General features: G+C 38.2%; 1 protein-coding gene across 5 annotated transcripts in view; it reads left to right on the top strand.

Moving 5' to 3' along the window:
* The window catches only part of CEP192 (centrosomal protein 192), a 54,323-nt gene that overhangs the window by 8,324 nt on the left and 27,615 nt on the right, over positions 1 to 18,384 (top strand). For 3 of the 5 annotated variants that reach the window (XM_015855296.2, XM_015855293.2, XM_015855294.2), the window contains exons 8-25: positions 686 to 826; positions 1,087 to 1,426; positions 1,770 to 1,907; positions 3,565 to 3,629; positions 3,705 to 3,896; positions 4,666 to 4,789; positions 6,743 to 6,873; positions 8,210 to 9,227; positions 9,348 to 9,474; positions 10,240 to 10,411; positions 11,568 to 12,462; positions 12,601 to 12,749; positions 13,258 to 13,488; positions 14,451 to 14,576; positions 15,497 to 15,640; positions 15,830 to 15,893; positions 16,469 to 16,608; positions 16,736 to 16,828. In XM_015855296.2, coding sequence (XP_015710782.1) covers positions 686 to 826; positions 1,087 to 1,426; positions 1,770 to 1,907; positions 3,565 to 3,629; positions 3,705 to 3,896; positions 4,666 to 4,789; positions 6,743 to 6,873; positions 8,210 to 9,227; positions 9,348 to 9,474; positions 10,240 to 10,411; positions 11,568 to 12,462; positions 12,601 to 12,749; positions 13,258 to 13,488; positions 14,451 to 14,576; positions 15,497 to 15,640; positions 15,830 to 15,893; positions 16,469 to 16,608; positions 16,736 to 16,828 — 4,290 coding nt within the window. The remainder of the gene's footprint in view (positions 1 to 685; positions 827 to 1,086; positions 1,427 to 1,769; positions 1,908 to 3,564; positions 3,630 to 3,704; positions 3,897 to 4,665; positions 4,790 to 6,742; positions 6,874 to 8,209; positions 9,228 to 9,347; positions 9,475 to 10,239; positions 10,412 to 11,567; positions 12,463 to 12,600; positions 12,750 to 13,257; positions 13,489 to 14,450; positions 14,577 to 15,496; positions 15,641 to 15,829; positions 15,894 to 16,468; positions 16,609 to 16,735; positions 16,829 to 18,384) is intronic. The other 2 variants (XM_015855297.2, XM_015855295.2) reach the window with 2 other exon arrangements.

Below are 18,384 nucleotides of genomic sequence, written 5' to 3'. Positions count from 1 at the left end.
TACCCAAGCACTAAGGCTTGATTACTGTCTGTTCTCTGATAGGATGGAGACTCGTCCTTGGGTTAATAACTAATGTATTATCAGTGGTATTTCGTGAAGATGGGCGTTTTTCTTGCTGGACTACTTAAGACTTCATTTCTTAGGCCTTGTTATTATAAGTATGCTTTTCAGATAAAATATAATTTCTATTTCTAAGCTGTAGGATAACAAAAAAGAAGAGTAACCTGAGCAGCACCTTGTTTAAGTATCTGTTAGGATATCAATGTGTGATGCTGAATTGCTAGCTTGACTTTTAGAGTAAAGTAGCAGTAAGGTAGGATGCAAATCAGCAGTTGCTGCAGTAAGAACTAACGTGCACTTGGCAAGTTTAGTCTGTGCTGCAGTTCACTCTAACATTTCTTGGGCTACTTTTTAGAGTTCTGGATCAGGTATATATGGGTTTGAGCTTACTGCATCTCTGAGGTGTTGCCTTGAATGAATTATGATGCACCTTCTATAACTTGCTTCCTCTCTCAGCTGTTCCCACTGATGATACCAGGGATTATGAGGGGTTTGTCTCATCTTCTTGCTGTGTATATACTGAAGGCAGATTGGTGGACTGGCATAGCCAGCAGTGTGTTTTATTTTTCTCTTCAACATTGTGGATGTGGTGTAACTTAAATTTTTTAATTTTTTATTTTTAAAGGAGGACTTCCAAGATCCTGATACTTTTCAGGTTGTGTCAGGAGCAGACTCAGGAAGTGTTCATGATGAAGATTCACAAAATCAAGGGATAACTGAGTGTCCTGTGCAAACAGAAAAACTGCCCAGAGCAATAAGACAACTGGTATGGAGTTGTCGTTTATATATATATGTAGAATAAGGCTAGCGTAAAATTAATATGGTTGTGCTTTTGAGAACTTATAAGAGGTTGAACTAACAACCCAAACTTTCTTTATGACAGATAGATAATAAGGCTTTGTTTTTTGAATATGTTTTTCAGCCATTGTCAACTTTGGCTATTTTGTACCTGGAACTATTAACATGAGCAATTAACAAATGCAATTCTGACACCTAAGAACTGTTAATTTTTTTTTTTTCCCTAAGAATTCCATGACTAGCAGAGATGTACTGGAATCCTGCAGTGCTGCTGAGTTACATTTAAATTCTCTGTATCTTCAGTGCATCGGCAGCCATGCAGATGATGGTGCTCTTTCCAAGCAAGAAGTGTGGTCCTCTGGGCATCATTCTGCTGCTTCTGATGGTGAAGTACTACACCCAGCAGAAGGGTTTCTGGAGCACTACACTGATACAAGAATTCCTATAAATGCAGATGCATCTGGGATAGCTGCAGCTTCAGCTGGATGTGAGGTTGGCCTCTCTGATACTTACTTGTCTCCAACTGCAGACAGCTGTCAGAATAAAAGTTCAGCTACAACAGACACAGGTATGTTGTTTTCAATATAACCTAACTATACCACTGTTGCATGGAAAACGAAATAAAATTGTAAGCTGCACATTTTTCTTTAGTTAAAAAAAAAAATCCACAATTTCTTTATAAACAAGAAATATGTAACTTGAATAAGTTGTTTTTGTTTTTATAAATTACTGACTGATGGATATTGCAGTCTATTGCTTCTTTTGCAAAGCTGCTGCAACTTGTAATTGCAGCTACTTGATCTGCAGTAACTTGTTGCTGGCCTTCAGTGAGTGGACTCATTTAAACTGAAGACATTTTGCCATGTTCCTTTTATCTTAATCTTTCATGCATCATTTGTTGTCCATTTCAGGTGATGCACCACATAGCGTTGTTTATCAAAACGAAGAAGGCAAATGGGTGACTGATCTTGCTTACTATACTTCATTTGATGAAGAACAAGATTTAAACCTGTCTGAAGATGATAAAATAAATGAGTTCATAACTGGATGTATGTAATCTTTCTCCATTTTAGTTAGCTATTGCTATCTAGATGTGTTTAAAAACCATTTGGGTGTGGTGCTCGTGATTTAGCGGAGTGTTGTTAGATAGGGTAGTATGGTTAGGTTGTGGTTGGACTCAGTTTTTAAGGTCTTTTCCAACCTGAGCAATTCTATGATCTGTATTATACTATTAAGGAAACTTTTGCTCCTCCTTGTATTTTATTCCACTTTAAAAAAATAAATAGTACTTACTATTGCAAAGGCTTTAGATACTAAAAAAATGTGTTCTGAACAACTGTCCTACTGTACAGATTTAAGCACTGTATGCTTATCCAGGTCTCTTCTTGTTTCGAAAGCTGATGTATGGATGGTATTCTAAAGATGTCTGCTCAAGGTTGCTCTCTTTCAGAGAGGATGATGTGTAGAATTGTTTATTATGAACACAAGGTCAAGCAGGGTTGTTGGGTTGAAACTGTTTATCAACACCGTGTGGGTTTCTGTTGGAACAAATAAGATTGTGTGCTGGAAAATTCCCTACTTACTATGTTAGCAAAGCAGAACTCCATTATTTTTCACATAGCAGGGTATTTCAGATACCTGGCTGTATCTCAGACTCGAGTTATCAAATAATTTAGGATAGTTGTCTACTGAAATTTTTTCCAAGGCTCATGAGCTTTTTCCTTACCTGATGGTTTTAAAAGAAATGATGCTTTCCACGTGATTAGATTCAGCACGGATGGCATTTTTCTCTCAGCTGATTTGCTTGTCTGTGATGTTTGTGTGATTCTTGACAGCTGAGAGATTTTATTTATAGGGAAAGAAAGGAAATGTTATATCTGATGCTGCTGAGTGCAATTAATGACACGTCTGTCTCTGTGAACAGTGCACACTGTATTACTGTACAGAGTAGTGCAGCATTGTTCACTTGACAGTTTAATGCTTCAGGAAGTCTTCATAAGTTGTTTTACATCTTATATAGAGAATTAAAGAAGATTTACTATTGACTTAAAATTCAGCTGGCTATGACTGCATGTCATTGACAGCGCTAGGTTGCCTTTAGGAATTATAGTTGGATCGCTTAATAAAGAGATGTTCCAATTTTGTTGCTTTCTTCAAAAGCAATGAAATTCCAACTTTCCTTAAGTAATCTTTATAGTCAACAACGTTTGGCCATGTTAATTTGCATGGGTATTTTGTGAACTCATACAAACCAAACCGATCTATTTCTTTTGCTCAAGTTCAGAGATAGACAACATTCGGTTTAGAAAACTTCATCAAGATGCTAAGTTGGTTTGGAAGCTCCCATTCACCTAGTATAGATAGCAGAACCAATAATAAATATAAGGGTTATATATACATTTATAAACAAACAAATAAATAAATATATATATATATAAAATATATAGAGTTTTAAGAGGCCTTCTGTACTGACCTCTAAGGTAGCTAGCCAAATGCTTCTTTTACTGGGCTATCTAAAGATTAAGGAATACTGTTTTTAACCTAACTTCACACAAACCTGCCTCACAGTCATGTGAGGAATGACTCCTGGTTTGCCCCAAATTGTCTTGGATGTAGAATTAAGCATCTGTGCTTCAAAATTTAGTTTAATGATGCTGAATAGTAATGGCAGCACTTATTTTAATGAATGTCTTCTTTGGTTTTAAGCTGAAGCAGCAGCAATGATTGCACAAGACCAGGAAGAATTTGAGAAAACACACAGACTTCTGCAGGTAAGTAATGATCTGAACGCAAACAGAATAACTCCCGTTTATTTGCAAATTACAACTTCTGTCACTTCTTTGCAGGCAGAAAAAGTAGACATTCTAAATGCATCTGAATTAGCAAATTCTTCGTGGAAATCTGCTGGTAGCTGCTTTCTACCAAAAATGTCTGATGTTAGTAAAGATGCCAGCTACTTACGTTTGTCTCTGGGAGAGTTCTTTGGCCAGAGATCTGAAGCTCTTGGTTGTCTTGGTGGAGGTAGTGATGTGAAACGGGTACGTATCTCGGTGTTATAAGAGGCAAGGGGAGGGTAAGAAAAAACAGCTAGAGCTGCTTTACTTGTAACTATTTCTGAGAACTACTTTTCTATGCTTACTTGCTAAGGAAATTCTGTGCATATATGACAAGGATGAATTGAGCAGATTCTCAATTGATACTTATGACATGAAGGGATGACTAGTATTACCAGGGAATCTTTGTAATTAATTCTTGATCAAAACATGGGGTTCTAGTGAGGAAGGTAGGCCTTGTTACAGGCTGCATGTTGGAGATCTGAGCAAGCAGTCCACAGAGTTGAATGAAACACTTCTCAGACAAAGTCCATTTAGCAGGAATAGGGGAAGTGGTTTTAAGGTTTTTAAGTTGAAAGAGGGAAGATTTAGGTTGGATGTTAGGGGGAAGTTCTTCACTAGGAGAGTGGTTAGGCCCTGGAACAGGCTGCCCAGGGAGGTAGTGGATGCCCTGTCCTTGGAGGTGTTCAAGACCAGGTTGGACGGGGCCCTGGGCAACCTGATCTAGTAAATGTGTATGTTTGGTGGCCCTGCCAGGCAGAGGGGTTTGAACTACATGATCCTTGAGGTCCCTTCCAACCCGGGTCATTCTGTGATTCTGTAAAGTTAGGAGGTGTATGTTATTTCTCAGCCAAATGCCAACTGGAGAGAAACTGGCTGAAACTACTTTGCCTATCCACTGGAACTGTTTGTTCATGATTGAATTTACTAACGTTGTATTCTGGGTTGTCTTTATTTATTTTTTTCTTTATAGCCATCTTTTGGTTACCATATTACATCTCCGAAGACAAGGCAACCTGTTGCTTTGCTAAGGCAATTTGACGCATCAATAGGTGACGCTACCCAAGAAATATCACAATTTTCTGAAGTGTTTCCAGGTAATTATAGAGCAGGATGAACCTCAGATGGTGGTTGTAACAGTAATGAGTTATTTGTGTATAACCAGTGAAGGTAGTGAAAAGTATGTGATAGACTCATTCACTTAATCATTTTCAGGCCTGTGCGGGTGAAGATGGAAGGTAAAAAAAACACGAACCCTAAAGAGTTGCATGATAGAGCATCCTAATACCAGATGGTAGCCTGGATTGCCTTGGTCTTCTGCATTTTCAGATGCTGGATAAGTGCTAGAATGGCTTTTAATTATTAAAGCTTTTGTTCAGAGTTTTCCTGCTCAAAAAGCTGTATGGTTGTGTTGACAAAACAACAACCCAAAAACTGACAAAAAGAACTAACCACAAAAACAGGAAGCTTATTTATTTTCTATTTAGATGTAGAGGATGTAGGGAAAGAAGTAGCTCAGGTTTATAACTGTGTTTGTGTGTATATGTACAAGTCTAACTTACACCAGCCATCTTTTAAAATAAGTAAATAATTTTACTCCTGGGATACCTGATTGACTTAAAAGAATAGGAAATTCCTTTAAAAACTTTTATGTAAAGACCAGAATATGCATTTATGCATAACTTGCATATCAACTGAACAAGGTTTATCTAGGAAATTGAGTATTTAATCAAAATATGTGTTCATTTTAAAGCATCTTTGTTGTTCTTATACACTTAAGACAATATCAGTCTTCTGAATCTGTTCGTAGCATCAATGCAATGGCTTACATACCCTTCTACAGTGATGAAAACATCAGTCAGATTTTTACGGGGGACATTTCCTTAAAAACAATTTTGCAGTCATTATTTTCCTTGCCCTGAGCCATTGCAAATATTTTTAAAGTGTCTCTAATTACGTTAATTTATTGGTTTTGTTTTCTTTAAACCAAGTGTCAGTGTACTTAAATTCACTCCGTAGTAGTCTGGATTTTTTGTTTAAAAACAAACTATCTCTGGATGTTTCTTGAATCTTTGTGACCTTTGTTCAGGTAAAAGCCAGCTGTGATTGCCGCTTTAAATAATAAATACCCTGGTGTGCTCTGCAGTTACTTTGTAAATGCTAGAGAAAATGGCCATGAACTGACTTAAATACCCAGTACACTAATAGCAACTGTCATGTGAATTTTTTCCAGAGTACTGGCAGTTATCTTTATTAACAAGTTAGTATACAATCCTTTTTTAAGGAACAGTAGAAGCAGAAGAAACTTGGATCTTAGCAACCTGAGAAAGGGATTACTTGAAATACTGAGGATATGCAAACTCCATATATCTACCCCAAGCAGAAGAGAAGCTAAATTAAATGAAGCAAACACACTTCATACTACTTTTCTTCCTAAGCAGAGCATTTTAAAAAGCTGTAGTGTTCTATTGTATTTGGATGTTTTCCTTCAAGCAGAAGCTCCTTTGGTGCTACAGTAGCTTCTAGATCTTAGAATCACAGGATCTCATCAGAACAGTATTTCCTAGTTTGTGCTCTGTCTGATAATCCATAAGATTCTTAATAGACTTGATGGTTTCAGAAGGGTGTCCTTCTGAGTCTAATCCTTTAAGATCACCAGTTCACTGATATCTCCCTCTCTCAGACTCTTTAGTATATGAAAAATGGTTTTATTCAGTTTTAACTCTTATGGTTTTATACTGGAGCTAGGTGTACATTGATGCTACTTTGTGAACAACATTTTATGAAAAGACATGTTTAGTTTGTGCTAATATGGTAGGCTACCTGAAAATGAAGTGTGAGCTATGGTATTCATAACATCATTAATTCTATTAACTGAATTAGGATGTTCTTTCAATACTATACAGGCAACAGGTGATGGTTGCAGTATTTATTTTTGTTCGTTACAACAGTTTTTTCCTATTGAACACAACAGTGTTCACATCCCATGAATGAAGCTGTTCAAACATTATACTTGGAAATTAATTCTTGGTATTTTTCTTTCTTCTTAGAAGACTTGGAAGCTCAAGCAAAAGAACATGCAGATTCTACCAGCGGTGAAGGTGCATTGTGTGGTGCAGAGGCTGCAGCTGGAATACAAAAAAGTGTCAATTCAGAAACTCCTACCAGAAGTAAAGCAAAGGTATTTTTCTCGTATTTGCTATTAATTGCAAATATGAACTTGAGCAAAAGTAACTTGTTATTATTTCTTTGAGTAAGGCTGACTTTGTGCTTTAATCTCAATTTAGTTACTGCCTTTTATGCTGGTAACTTGGATCCTAGCAGATGCCTTTTACTTCTTAGACTAGTTTCATTAGATTGTTATGATCCTGTAGATCTGGTTGTACCAGCATTGAATAGAAGGATGAACACATTTAACCTGCTGACCACTCTCTTCTTGCTGCAGCACAGGTTGCTGCTGGCTTTTTTTTCTACAAGGGCACGTTGCTGGCTCGTGGTCAACTTGATGACTACCTGGACCTCTGACTTCTTTTCTGCCAGGCTGTTCTCCAGCTGTTCAGTCCCTATCCAGTACTGGTGCAAAGACTTATTCCTCCCCAGGCTGAAAGGCATTTTTCTTTGAAATTACTGATATCTCTCTCATCGTGTTTCTCCAATCTGCTGAGATCCTTCTGAATAGCTCACCTTGTGTATGAACCACGCCTTGGCAGGCTTGCTCTGAGGCTATGCTTTGTTCCATTATCAATGTCGTTGATAGTGAAGTTGAACAGTACATAGATACTGGTACTGGCCCAGTGTCCGTCCCTGGGATACCCCATTATGGACCTCAGGCTCCTCATAGCCTCCTGACAGACCTTGTGCCCTGATGACAACATTTTACAGCCAGTTTTTAGTCATGATCCATTTATCTTCTCCATAAATCAATGGTCTTTTTATGAGGATACTGTGAGGGTTTGTGTGGATATCTACGGGAGGGCATAAATGCAAGTTCACAAGAAGAAATCTCCCAGGAGAGATGGGAAGAGATTATAATCTAGAGGTGACATTGTCTAGTTATTCCAGTGCTTTGCTAAGAATAGGCAGTGTGCAAAGGCAAGAAGTCAGACTTCAGAGGCGTAGAGAAGCGTGGAATTGGTTTTGTTTCTCTTTGTTGAGAGGCAGATGATTGGAAGTTATTTGGGAAGATGGTGTGTGTTTGATCAGTCTCCTCCTTGCTCTGTCTGTGCTTGTATTTACTTGCAGTCCCTAAAACCAAATTAAGGCAGATATGAGAACTTTATGTGTATCAAACTGCCTAGTTTTAAAGGAACAGAAGCTTCCTAGTAGGCAATCCTTGTGGCAAGCAGACTTGGAAAATAAGTAGTTTGCCTGTTGTAGTGTTTCTCCTTGACAATAGATTAAGTATGTGGCAACAAGAAATATATTAATATAGTATCAGGCATAAAATCAAATACAAAATCATTTAAAAAAAATAAATTTTCTTAATTTGGTGCTTAACCTGTTTGTCTTTGTTGTAGGGTGGAGTTAATGAAGACAAGCTGGAAGGTGGCTTATCGAATCATTCTGACTCTGTCCTCAGTATTAGCACAATTGCCTCTGCTATTGCTAATGCTTCTTGCAGTGCTGAGCCTTCCCAGTTGGCTGCTATGATGATGACACTCTCCAATAAAAATAGAAAGAAACGTTTCCTTCCTGGAATTGTTAAAGAGACTGAACTCACAGCTGATCGGGCATCATCCAGCAATGTGGAAAACATCACATTTGATATGGAAAAATATCTGAAAAAAACAGATGAGTCTGGACATGAAAGTGAGCGTGAGAGTATTGCGAAACGTGAGGCACCTGTCCAGAACAGCATGTCTGAAAGCACTTTACTGGCTAAAGTTAGAAATAAAGAAACTCTTGTAGAAGACTTTTTAAGTGATCATAATGAGCAGCAACTAACGGAAAAGCAATTTCTGAGTTATTTTAATGCAGAGAGTGGTACTCAGAATAGCTCATCTGATGCTTCTAAGCATGAAGACAGAACTGCAAATAGCATTAAGTATTCAGAGAAGTTATCAGATATAATAAGTAGTAAACATTTGCAGTTGATGAGTGCTACTCTTAAATCTGATATGCCGGATACCCAAACTTTACCTAATAGAAACAAAGCACAGGCATGTGAAACTCCTGTAGCAGTTAAAAGAGAAACAGCACAGAGACTTCTGTTCGCTCAGCAGGCTGACAATCTTACTAGTAGATGTAGCAAGGAAGGTGGAGGAACAGTGAAAAATACTGTTCCTGAACCATGTAATGATTTCGAGAGAAATACAAGAAACGTGTCGCTCAGCAATGGAAAAGCTACCAAAGAACCGGGTAAATGTGTCTTTGTAAGTCCTACGAGAACAGCGCCTGTGCAGAAATTGAGCACTGATGAAGAGATGCAGAGCTCAAAGGTGGAGGAGAGAACCAAAGAGAGCTGTGCTGCTGGCAGTGGGAGTGTGAAGCATGTAACTTTTGATAAGCACTCTCCAACTTCCCAGAATAGTACTGGTAAGTAAATCTAATGAGCAATCCAAAAATAAAAAGGGAACTAGTTGTAGAAAAGGCTTTACCTGAAAACAGACTTGTTTCCTGTGCTTAAACACTTATTGAATCCTGTTTATTTATCAGAGCATCAACCTGTTCTCCCCGAATGTGACTTGCAGCCTTTGGAGGATGAGCAGTATAGCTTCAGGCCTTCAACTTCACCGCTGATTCACTCTTCTCCTAGTGATGCTTCTGGAACAGCATGTTCAGGGTAAGTTTCTTAGTGCAGGTTATAGGAATTGCTACAGCTTCATGGGGATCTTTGAGTCATCAGGTTTTAAAGTGAAGTTTTTAACTTCAGTTTATGGAAGTCTTTATTTATTTAAGATTATGATTTCATTCTTTGTGTTAGCTTGCTGTTAGGTTTTAATGCGTGCATGGGGCAGCAGTCTTAAGCAATTGCTGATTTATTTCCCTTGATGGTATGATGATAGAGTTGCTGGACAGGAATGTATCTGTTTCTGCTCAGGATTGCCCAGTAATGCAAGAATACAGAACATTCAGCCTGTAGCTTGTCAGGTGCCGTGGATACTTATACCTTTGTGATGGTGGAATGGTTAGCTACCATATTTAGTTTATTTTTTATAACAGTTCTAGTTATGTAATAACAAAGCTTGATATTCTATAAAATCAATGATGGCCTGGGTTGTTTTTTTGTTTTCTTGCTTTAAAACTTGTGTTTAGGTCAGTTTTGTTCTCCAATTCATATCACTGCTCGTGGTCAGAGCAAATAGGTAGAAATATTTACATTACATATGAACGCTTTCATATTTTGAAACTGCAACTTTGTCCCCAAGATTTCAGCATTTAGTAGCAATTGAATGGGTAATGTTTTATTAAAATGAGAGGAGTTGTGTATATTATTAGATTACTACCAAGTCTTGTGGTTTTAAACATATACTATGGCCAGTGGCTATTCACTGTCTTGTGGACATGTATTCTGTGTAGTCTGACATACTTGCTATCTGTTTTTCAGGTCTGAAGCTGATGTTATTTGCACATCACAGTATCCAAAATCACCTTGCAAGGAGGATACTATATCTCAGTCAGTTAACTCAAGTCCAAGCATGAGCAGATTAACGTATGTCTCTGAGTCTGACAGCACGCTTAAGAATACATCTGTAACACATGATCCAGAGATACGCTGGGTAAGAGAGTCTAAGACTGTAATTATGTATGAACTGTTTTTCTTAAAAAACACAGGTCTCTGCCCTATGAACTGTTCCATGGTCAAAATCATTTTTAACAGTTAGAACAACCTGAAGGGTTTCAGAATAGCTTATTATGCGTTGTGCTTAGCAAAAAAGATATTGTGCTGCTCTCTCTTTTCCTCCCTGCTCCCAAGTTTCAACACTGTAAATTTGGAAGTAGGTTTTGTTAAATTGCAAACCCCAGCGAATGTAAGAGTAAAGCATTCAAAGAACTTCTGGAAAAAGGGAGAGTTGGTGTATACTTTTCTATGCTTTCCTGAGTTGCTTCTCGAGTCATTCTGTTCCTGGAGTGCAGTGCAGCATTCTAGCAGCAGTTAAGCAGGCTCTTTATCTGCTTTTTTCACCCCTGAGGTTCTCTTTCTGTTTCGACTTCTGGGAATAGTCCTTCTCTCCCCCTACAACCTAAGCAACGTAAATCAGTGCATACTTTAGCTGTAACTCCCACTAAATGATTTCAGGACTGAAAATACCATTTGTCTACCTCTGATAATTATTCTCTCTGTTCTTGCTGCTTTAGTAAAGAGTGTACTCTTAGAGTGGAACTTGCATTCAGGCCTGCAGTCTTATGCTAAGATAGTTAATATTCTCTTATCTCAGTCCATGGGTTCCTTGGAATCTGAAATCTTTATTATGCCAACCCCCTCTAAAATGTCTGAACATGCAGATGGGACTTTAAAACAAACAGAAGTTGAAAACCTCACTGCTGTGGTGAAGTGAGAAACAAAGGTGGCCTTGATTCTGCCGGCCTTGCTCAGCCATATTTGAAACATCAGTACATTATCAATGTTGTTTTCATCACAAATCCAAAACATAGCACCACAAGGGTGCTATGTGAAGGAAACTGACTTCATATCAAGCAGATACCATAGTTATGTGTGACTTCAGATAGCAAAGAAGGCTGAAGCAACAGACTTTATTTCTCAAAGAAACGCAGGTGTCTGAAGTTTTGTTTTTGTAACAAGACTTGACAGACTTGATCATTTAATGGTAATAGATGGCAGTACCAGTATTAGGGTCTGTTTTATGAATTCTGTTTGCTTTTCTAGAATGTGTAGAATTTGTAATGATATTGTATATTATGTTTATTTACTAGAGTGAAAATGCAAGTGAACTAAGTACAACAATAATTCGAGCCAGCCCAACTCCTTCACAGGAACAAACAAACAAATTAGAAGACTACCTGTGCCAAAGAAACCGCAAAGGAGTACAGTTCAGTGTTGATCAGAAATCAAAAGAAAATGAACTTGCGCATCCTGAAAGAAAACTTGAAGGACAAGGTCAAGAACTGTCCAAGGAGGATCTTCCGAAGAATGAAAGGCAGCTTGGCTCTGCTGCCTCAAGAGTAGCAGCAACTCTTAAAGAGTTAGAGCCTGCTCTATCAGCTCTTGCCAGTAAATTCTGTGTCTTTCAGCCACTTCCTGTTAACACTGGTGCACAAGAAGTATGGCAGGATCACACAAATAAAGCACAGACCCAGGGATTACCATCTTTAAATACGTTGCCTGTATATCCTGGATTAAGAGCTTGTATTCCTGTAAATCAAAACACTCCAGGTGAACAGTATATTCCTATTTCAAGCTTTAAATCCCATGTCACTACCTCTGAAAGTCAGACAGTTTCTTCTGTTCCCACGTTACTTCCAGGCCATTCCTTGGCAACAACTCAATTTGCACAGCATCATCTAGGAAACGTGCCATCTACTGGTAACAAAATTTTGCCTCAGTTTCACGGCTGCAGCTCTGCAGGTTTTAGTGTACCACCATCAGGACTTCCTTACTCCAGCATCTCAGCAGAACTAGTGGAAAACTCAGTTCCAGTAGGAATCCCTTTGGGTTCAAATATTGGTCCTGGTTCTTTGGGTACAGCTGCACTTTGTCATCCACAGTCTGCTTCCTGGAACAAGAATATCTTAAATATAAGGTCATATACTGCACAGCATCCTGGAACTGGTAGAAAGGAGTGGGACTTCTCGATGTCTTCTGGTGTTGGTAAGGCTTGTTAAAAGTGTGCTTTAAATAAAGCTGTGGTCAGGAATAGCTAAAATTAATATAAAAGAATAAGTAAAATTAGGAGCGACGCTTTATTCAGGATACTTGCAACTAACTGTAGTATGCTTCCTTCCTAAGGACATGTAAAAGTACCAGAAGAGCTGAAGTTCCCTAATGCCTGCTGTGTGGGAATTGCTTCACAGACAGTTCTTAGCATTTTTAATCCGACTGAGCGGTGGCTGCAGGTCAGCATTGGAATACTCAGCATATCAGTCAATGGGGAAAAGGTAAGTATTTTTCAGTACACTTATACGCATAAATCTGTAACCTTATCAGATGTCATACTGTGAAATAATAGCCTTCTTTAGAGAGTTGTAAGTTCTCCCCAGTTGATAGTTACTATAAACAAAAGCAGTGGTATCTTAGGCAGTCCTCCTGATTTATTCCATTGAGTAGGAATAGTGAGTGTAAGTATCTTGTGGTGGGATTGACTTGAACATTTATTCTTGCATAAATTATAGTAGGTTTGAGATCACTGCTTGTTAATTCCTACCTTTCAGATATAGTAAATACTGCAGTTCCCATGTTAATCTGTTGCTAGATGCTGGACAGAAACCCCATCAACTTTCAGTAGGCTGACTTACCTAACTCTTGTATTTAAATTTAAAGCAGATACCTACAGTTGAGTCAGATGAAGTGGGGCATAAAAATGGTGATGCGAGAAATGTGGTATTTTGAATGAAGCTGTCCTCTAACAACGAGCTTGTTGAAGTTGATGTGTATTTTGCTTTTCAGGTGGATCCTGCAAAGTATCAGTGTCTTGTGTTCAAGAACAAAACGATTGTAGGACCCCATTCTACCGATGACCTGAAAATACTTTTCTTACCTTGTCATCCGGGGATCTTCCAGTGTATTCTCAGTGTTTCATCTTGGTCGGTTTCTGCAGATGCTGAGATAGTTGTTCAGGCAGAAGCTTTGTCAAGTAGGGTAGTTCTGACTGCAGTTGCTGAAAATCCTAATTTAGAAGTAAGTAGCTACTTGTGTGGGTTTGTTTTTTTTTTTTTAATTGGAATTCTATGAATAATTTCATGATAGTGAATAAGAGTGGGAATAAAGACTTCTCATAGGAACCTGGAATGTCTTATGTTTGGAATGAGTAGAGAATGTAAGCGTGTATATATATTAAAGGCTTATAACTAAGGAAGTTTTAATTGTGGAAGAGCACATAGAAGAAACATGAAAAATTACTAAGCAGCTGTCTGAAAATAATTAATTTCTCATTATCAAAAGAATGGATTAGTTTTTTGACATATAATTCTCAGGATTTTGCTATTTTGGGTATCACTGAGCATTAAAATATAGCCCAAAGCATTTGTTTCCAGTTGTAAGGGTTTATTTAAAAATTACATGACATAGATTTTATCTTGTTTGATTATTCCTTTGAGCTCATTTATTGTTGTCCATATTTTTTTTCATGTGGATCCTTCAAAATTGCTTTGTTTTTAAATTAAAAGTAAATTCTATGCTAAGTCCCTACACATCTTGTTACACTGCAGAGATTGGATAACGTGCCAAATAAAAGTGGTATTTTGTTTCAGATCACAACACTCAAAGTTTTTACATTCACAAAATTAGCTCTTCAGTTGTTTTTCTAAAGTTTAACTAGCTGCAGTGTTACAGGTGGCATATTCTTGTGTCAAACTATACCAAAGTAACTCGACTATGTATTGGATTTTGGTGGGTAAATACTGCACTAATGTTGACTTAAATTTGACTGGGGCAATATATGTGAGCAAATGCCAGCTGGGTATATATGCATTTTTGATATCAAAGCAAATGTTGTGTAGATAATAGGTACCCCTGGCAGAAAGTGTGTATTGTATATGTGCGTATGGCATTACAGGAGTAATGCTTCCTGCTGCTTTTGTATTCTAGTGCATTTTTGAGGTTTTCCTTCCTTAAAAGTTCTGCTTTTTCTTAAAATCCAGGTGGAAACAGGAAAACAAGATTATCTGGATTTTGGTGACTTGACTTCTGGCAGTTGGAAGGCTCTTCCTTTAAAAATTATCAACAAAACTCATGCTTTTGTGCCGATTAGACTTATTATTAATGCAGTAAGTACAGTAGAATTCCCATATTTGAAAGCTAACTTGAGATACTGAATTTTAGTACTGAAACACTGCTATTTTACTAAAACATACCCTTGACTCTAGATGTAAAATTCCCAAGAAATGTATCAGGTTAGTCAGGAAGTACAAAGTTTTGCTGACTGGTGATCTAATTCAGCTGTAATGGTACCAACAAAAGTGCTTCTGGGACAATTGCACCTTGTCCTATTTTTCATTTTAGTCAGCCCAGCTGTGGTTGGCTGTCCTTGTGTTGCCTGATTTGAGATAGTAAGGTGGCAGACAGCAGGAAGGTTTATGGTGCCTAAACCTTTCCTCTGAGACGGTGAAAATGGATTGCACTAGCGGAATGTGTGCTATTCTAATAGCTGACTCTTGAAACAAGCAGCCTTGCTTCATAGAAAGTTTAATGAGTTCTGTCTTCCATTGCTGAAGGAAGAGCAGATCTCCATCTGCTTTGTCTCCCACTGGGCAGTAATATCCTCTGTTACTTGCTGTGTTGTGCTCCTGTTTGCATCACTGTGGCAGTGAAGATTTTGGGTTAGTGTCTAGGCTTGCTGCTGTTTGTATTGTGGGAAGAACTGTTTTTCTTTTTTCCCCTCTTATATGGGGACAGGAGAGAAAGGACTGGCTTTGTGTTAAGGCTGTGGGTCATCTCAGTTACTTTTAAAGGTTTAGTCTTGCACAGCCCAACTTTTTTAAGCCTTTCACTAACTACTTTCAGCTTATTTCCTTCTGTTACAGATAATTTCTAACAATTTTAGACATACCAGCTGAAACTACAGGCTAATTTTTTATTTCATTTTTTCCAGACTAAATTGTTTAGAGATAGCCTTGCATTTGCCATCTTTGTCACTTTTGTGACAATAAGTGTTTTAATACATTAAAAATCTCTATTTTGTGAACAGAATGCAGTAGCTTGGCGTTGCTTCACGTTTTCCAAGGAACCAGTTAATTCTTCTAATGAGCAATCCCTCCAAAGGGATGCAGTTTCTCAGGCAGCAGCTCCATCCGTTGTAAATCATGTGATCCATGCAAGCTATGATGGACAAGTGAGTAGCTGGAGTTTACTGATTCTTACTGTTGCTTACTATCTGAAATGCGTTTTGATTATCTGAATTCGCTGTAATGGTTTATGCAGTCTGCCTATTTGAGTACTGGTGTTTTACTGCTGCAAGCTTTATTTTTTCTCTAGTAATTCTGTTCACTGCATGAGATGAGTCAACCCATTTCTTTTTCAGGATCCTGAGGTTTTAACAGTTTGGGTTCTGTTCCATGCACCAAAGAAACAAATTTCTTGTTCAGGTATAGAAATTTCATTTTTCATTTAAAAATCCAAACCAAAAAGGCTTTTAATGTATGTGTTAGGATTTCAGGAGCAAGCTGCAGATTTGAACTGAAACATTCACTCTTTGTATTATGTGTCCTAATGTTTCAGTTATTCAACTTCTTGTTCAGTTTTAGTTCCTGAAGGAGAAGGCGCGCTTCTGTGCCTTAATCTTTTAGGTATTGCTAGGTTACTTGCACTACAGCATCAGACTGTACAAAGTGCTTATTTATTGCAAAATAGATGGGATGTGCTCTACTCCTTGTGCTGAGGGCGTTAAGCAATTGCTTAGGAAAATACTGATTGCAGTACAGATAAGAAATTTGAAAAACAAATCTGTGTGGTTTTTTTTCTGATTTCCTAAGGGAAATAGTATATTGATTAATTTGGCATCTATGTTGTTTTCTTGGTATGCTTTAGAGACAGTTTCATGCTCTTTTGACAGAAAGGTAAAATAAATAAATCGTAACTGTGGTCCTGTGAAAGTTGTGTGTGTGTGTGTATGGCTACTAGCAGGCTTGCTTGGTTTCTTCATTCATGGAATTGTCCCTAGATACCTTGGGTCCAGCAGAGGAATTCTTGGCAAGAGTTGATGTAGAAGTGGATAGCCCAGGACCTAGTAGTGTGATTCAAAGTGTTCTTCTCCGAGCGAGAGCTGGAACAGCCAGGATTCACGCTCCAAAGGACTTACAGGTTTGCATGCATTTACAGAGTATGTTTTAAGAATAATTTGCTTCTCCTAGCTAACTTGTGGTAACGTGTTTGTTTTTAGAATATGTATGTGTGCATGCATATATGGATACTTATGTTTTTTTTACAGACAATACATTTGTCTGCTGGTGTGGATTCAACTGCCAAACAACAACTGCCATTGAAAAACGCTGGAAACATTGGTGTAAATTTGAAACTTAAGGTAGGCTGGCTTTTCCCTCTTGAAGTTGTGTTTTGTTCTGTTAACATATATGGAAAAAACAAACGAAGGCTAAGCCATGGGATCCTCTCTTAATTGTGGTTTGAGAAGCTTTCAAGTTTACATAGAGGATGAAAGATAGCCAGAGCTTAGCATGTATAGATGGAAAAAACAGATGAGAATTTTGTTGGTTGAATTTGCTCAGCTTCAGTTGTTTCTGTTATAAAAATGTATTTTTATTTAACTTAACACATAGATTTTAACAAACTTCTTAAAAGTAGTGAATTCTGAGCTACGTAGCAGATGTTATTGAGCTGGTGAGGTACATTTAGATCAAAGTGGAATTTTAGCACCGGTGAACACTTTTAATTTCTAAAAATGCTGTATTTGTTTTCTGTGGACAGCTTGCCAAGTCAAGTACAAAACTAAGTTATTTTCAGATACATACGTTCTCTTTATATGGCTATAATTTTTCTGAGAATCTAGGGAACATATCGACCCAGATTGAAAGGTGACTCACTGTAACTAGCGCTTTGAGGTTAAAGGAAGGGGCAGTCAGGTCTCATTTTACAAGTAGATATCTCACATTGACATACATTTAGATTTTTCACATCATTGAACCTCACATCCCTGAAACTGGGTGAGAATTGGGGGAGCAAATTCCTATGCGGTGTAAGGGCAGAGCAAGTCTGAGACTATATGTGAGACTGAATATGTACAAGTCCGTGGGGCCAGATGGAATGCATCTCAGGGTTCTAAGGAAGATGGCTGATGTGGTTGCCAAGCCACTCTCTATTATATTTGAAAAGTTGTGGCTGTCAGGTGAAGTCCCTGGGGGCAAGGAAGGAAAGGAGTTTGGCAGCCTCACCTCTTTTTGAAAGGTGGGCTCTTGTGAACCTAATGAGGTTCAACAAAGCAAAGTGCAAAGTTTTGCACTTGGATCAAGGTATTCCCATTTATGTATAAAAACTGAGAGGAAAAACTCCTTGCAGGTAGCCCTGCTGAGGAGGACTTAGGGGTCCTGGTTGATGAAAAACAGAATGTGAGCCAGCAGTGTGTGCTTGCAGCATGGAAGGCTGATGGTATCCTGGGTTCCATCAGAAGAGAGGTGGCCAGCAGGCGAGGGAGGTGATTGTTCCTCTCTATTCTGCCTTTGTGAGGCTGTAGCTGAAATACTGTGTGCCATGTCTGGTGTACCCAACACAGAAAAGATGTGGGGCTTTTGGAGAGGGGTGGCCATGAAGATAATCCAGGGACTGGAGCACTGCTAGTATGAAGATGGGCTGAAGGAACTGGGCTTGTTTAGCTTGGAATTTCCTTGAATTTCAGTGTTGTATATACAGTTGATGTCTGAAGATGTATTCTGTTGGAGGTTACAGTATAAATATCTTTAACTGGAAGAATTTAGCAAGAGCAGGGTTATGTGAGAAAGTTCTGAACTTGGCAGGTGTGTTTATGTTGTCTGAGTTGTTTGAAGCTGTAAGTACAACAGCTAGTCAGCTTTTGTTATATGTTGTAGAAATGTTGACTCCCTTAAATAACGAACACTTTCTCCTTCC

This window comes from Coturnix japonica, chromosome 2 (genome assembly GCF_001577835.2).
Source record: "Coturnix japonica isolate 7356 chromosome 2, Coturnix japonica 2.1, whole genome shotgun sequence".
Lineage (NCBI taxonomy): Eukaryota > Metazoa > Chordata > Aves > Galliformes > Phasianidae > Coturnix > Coturnix japonica.
This window is presented reverse-complemented; position numbering and strand designations above follow the sequence as displayed.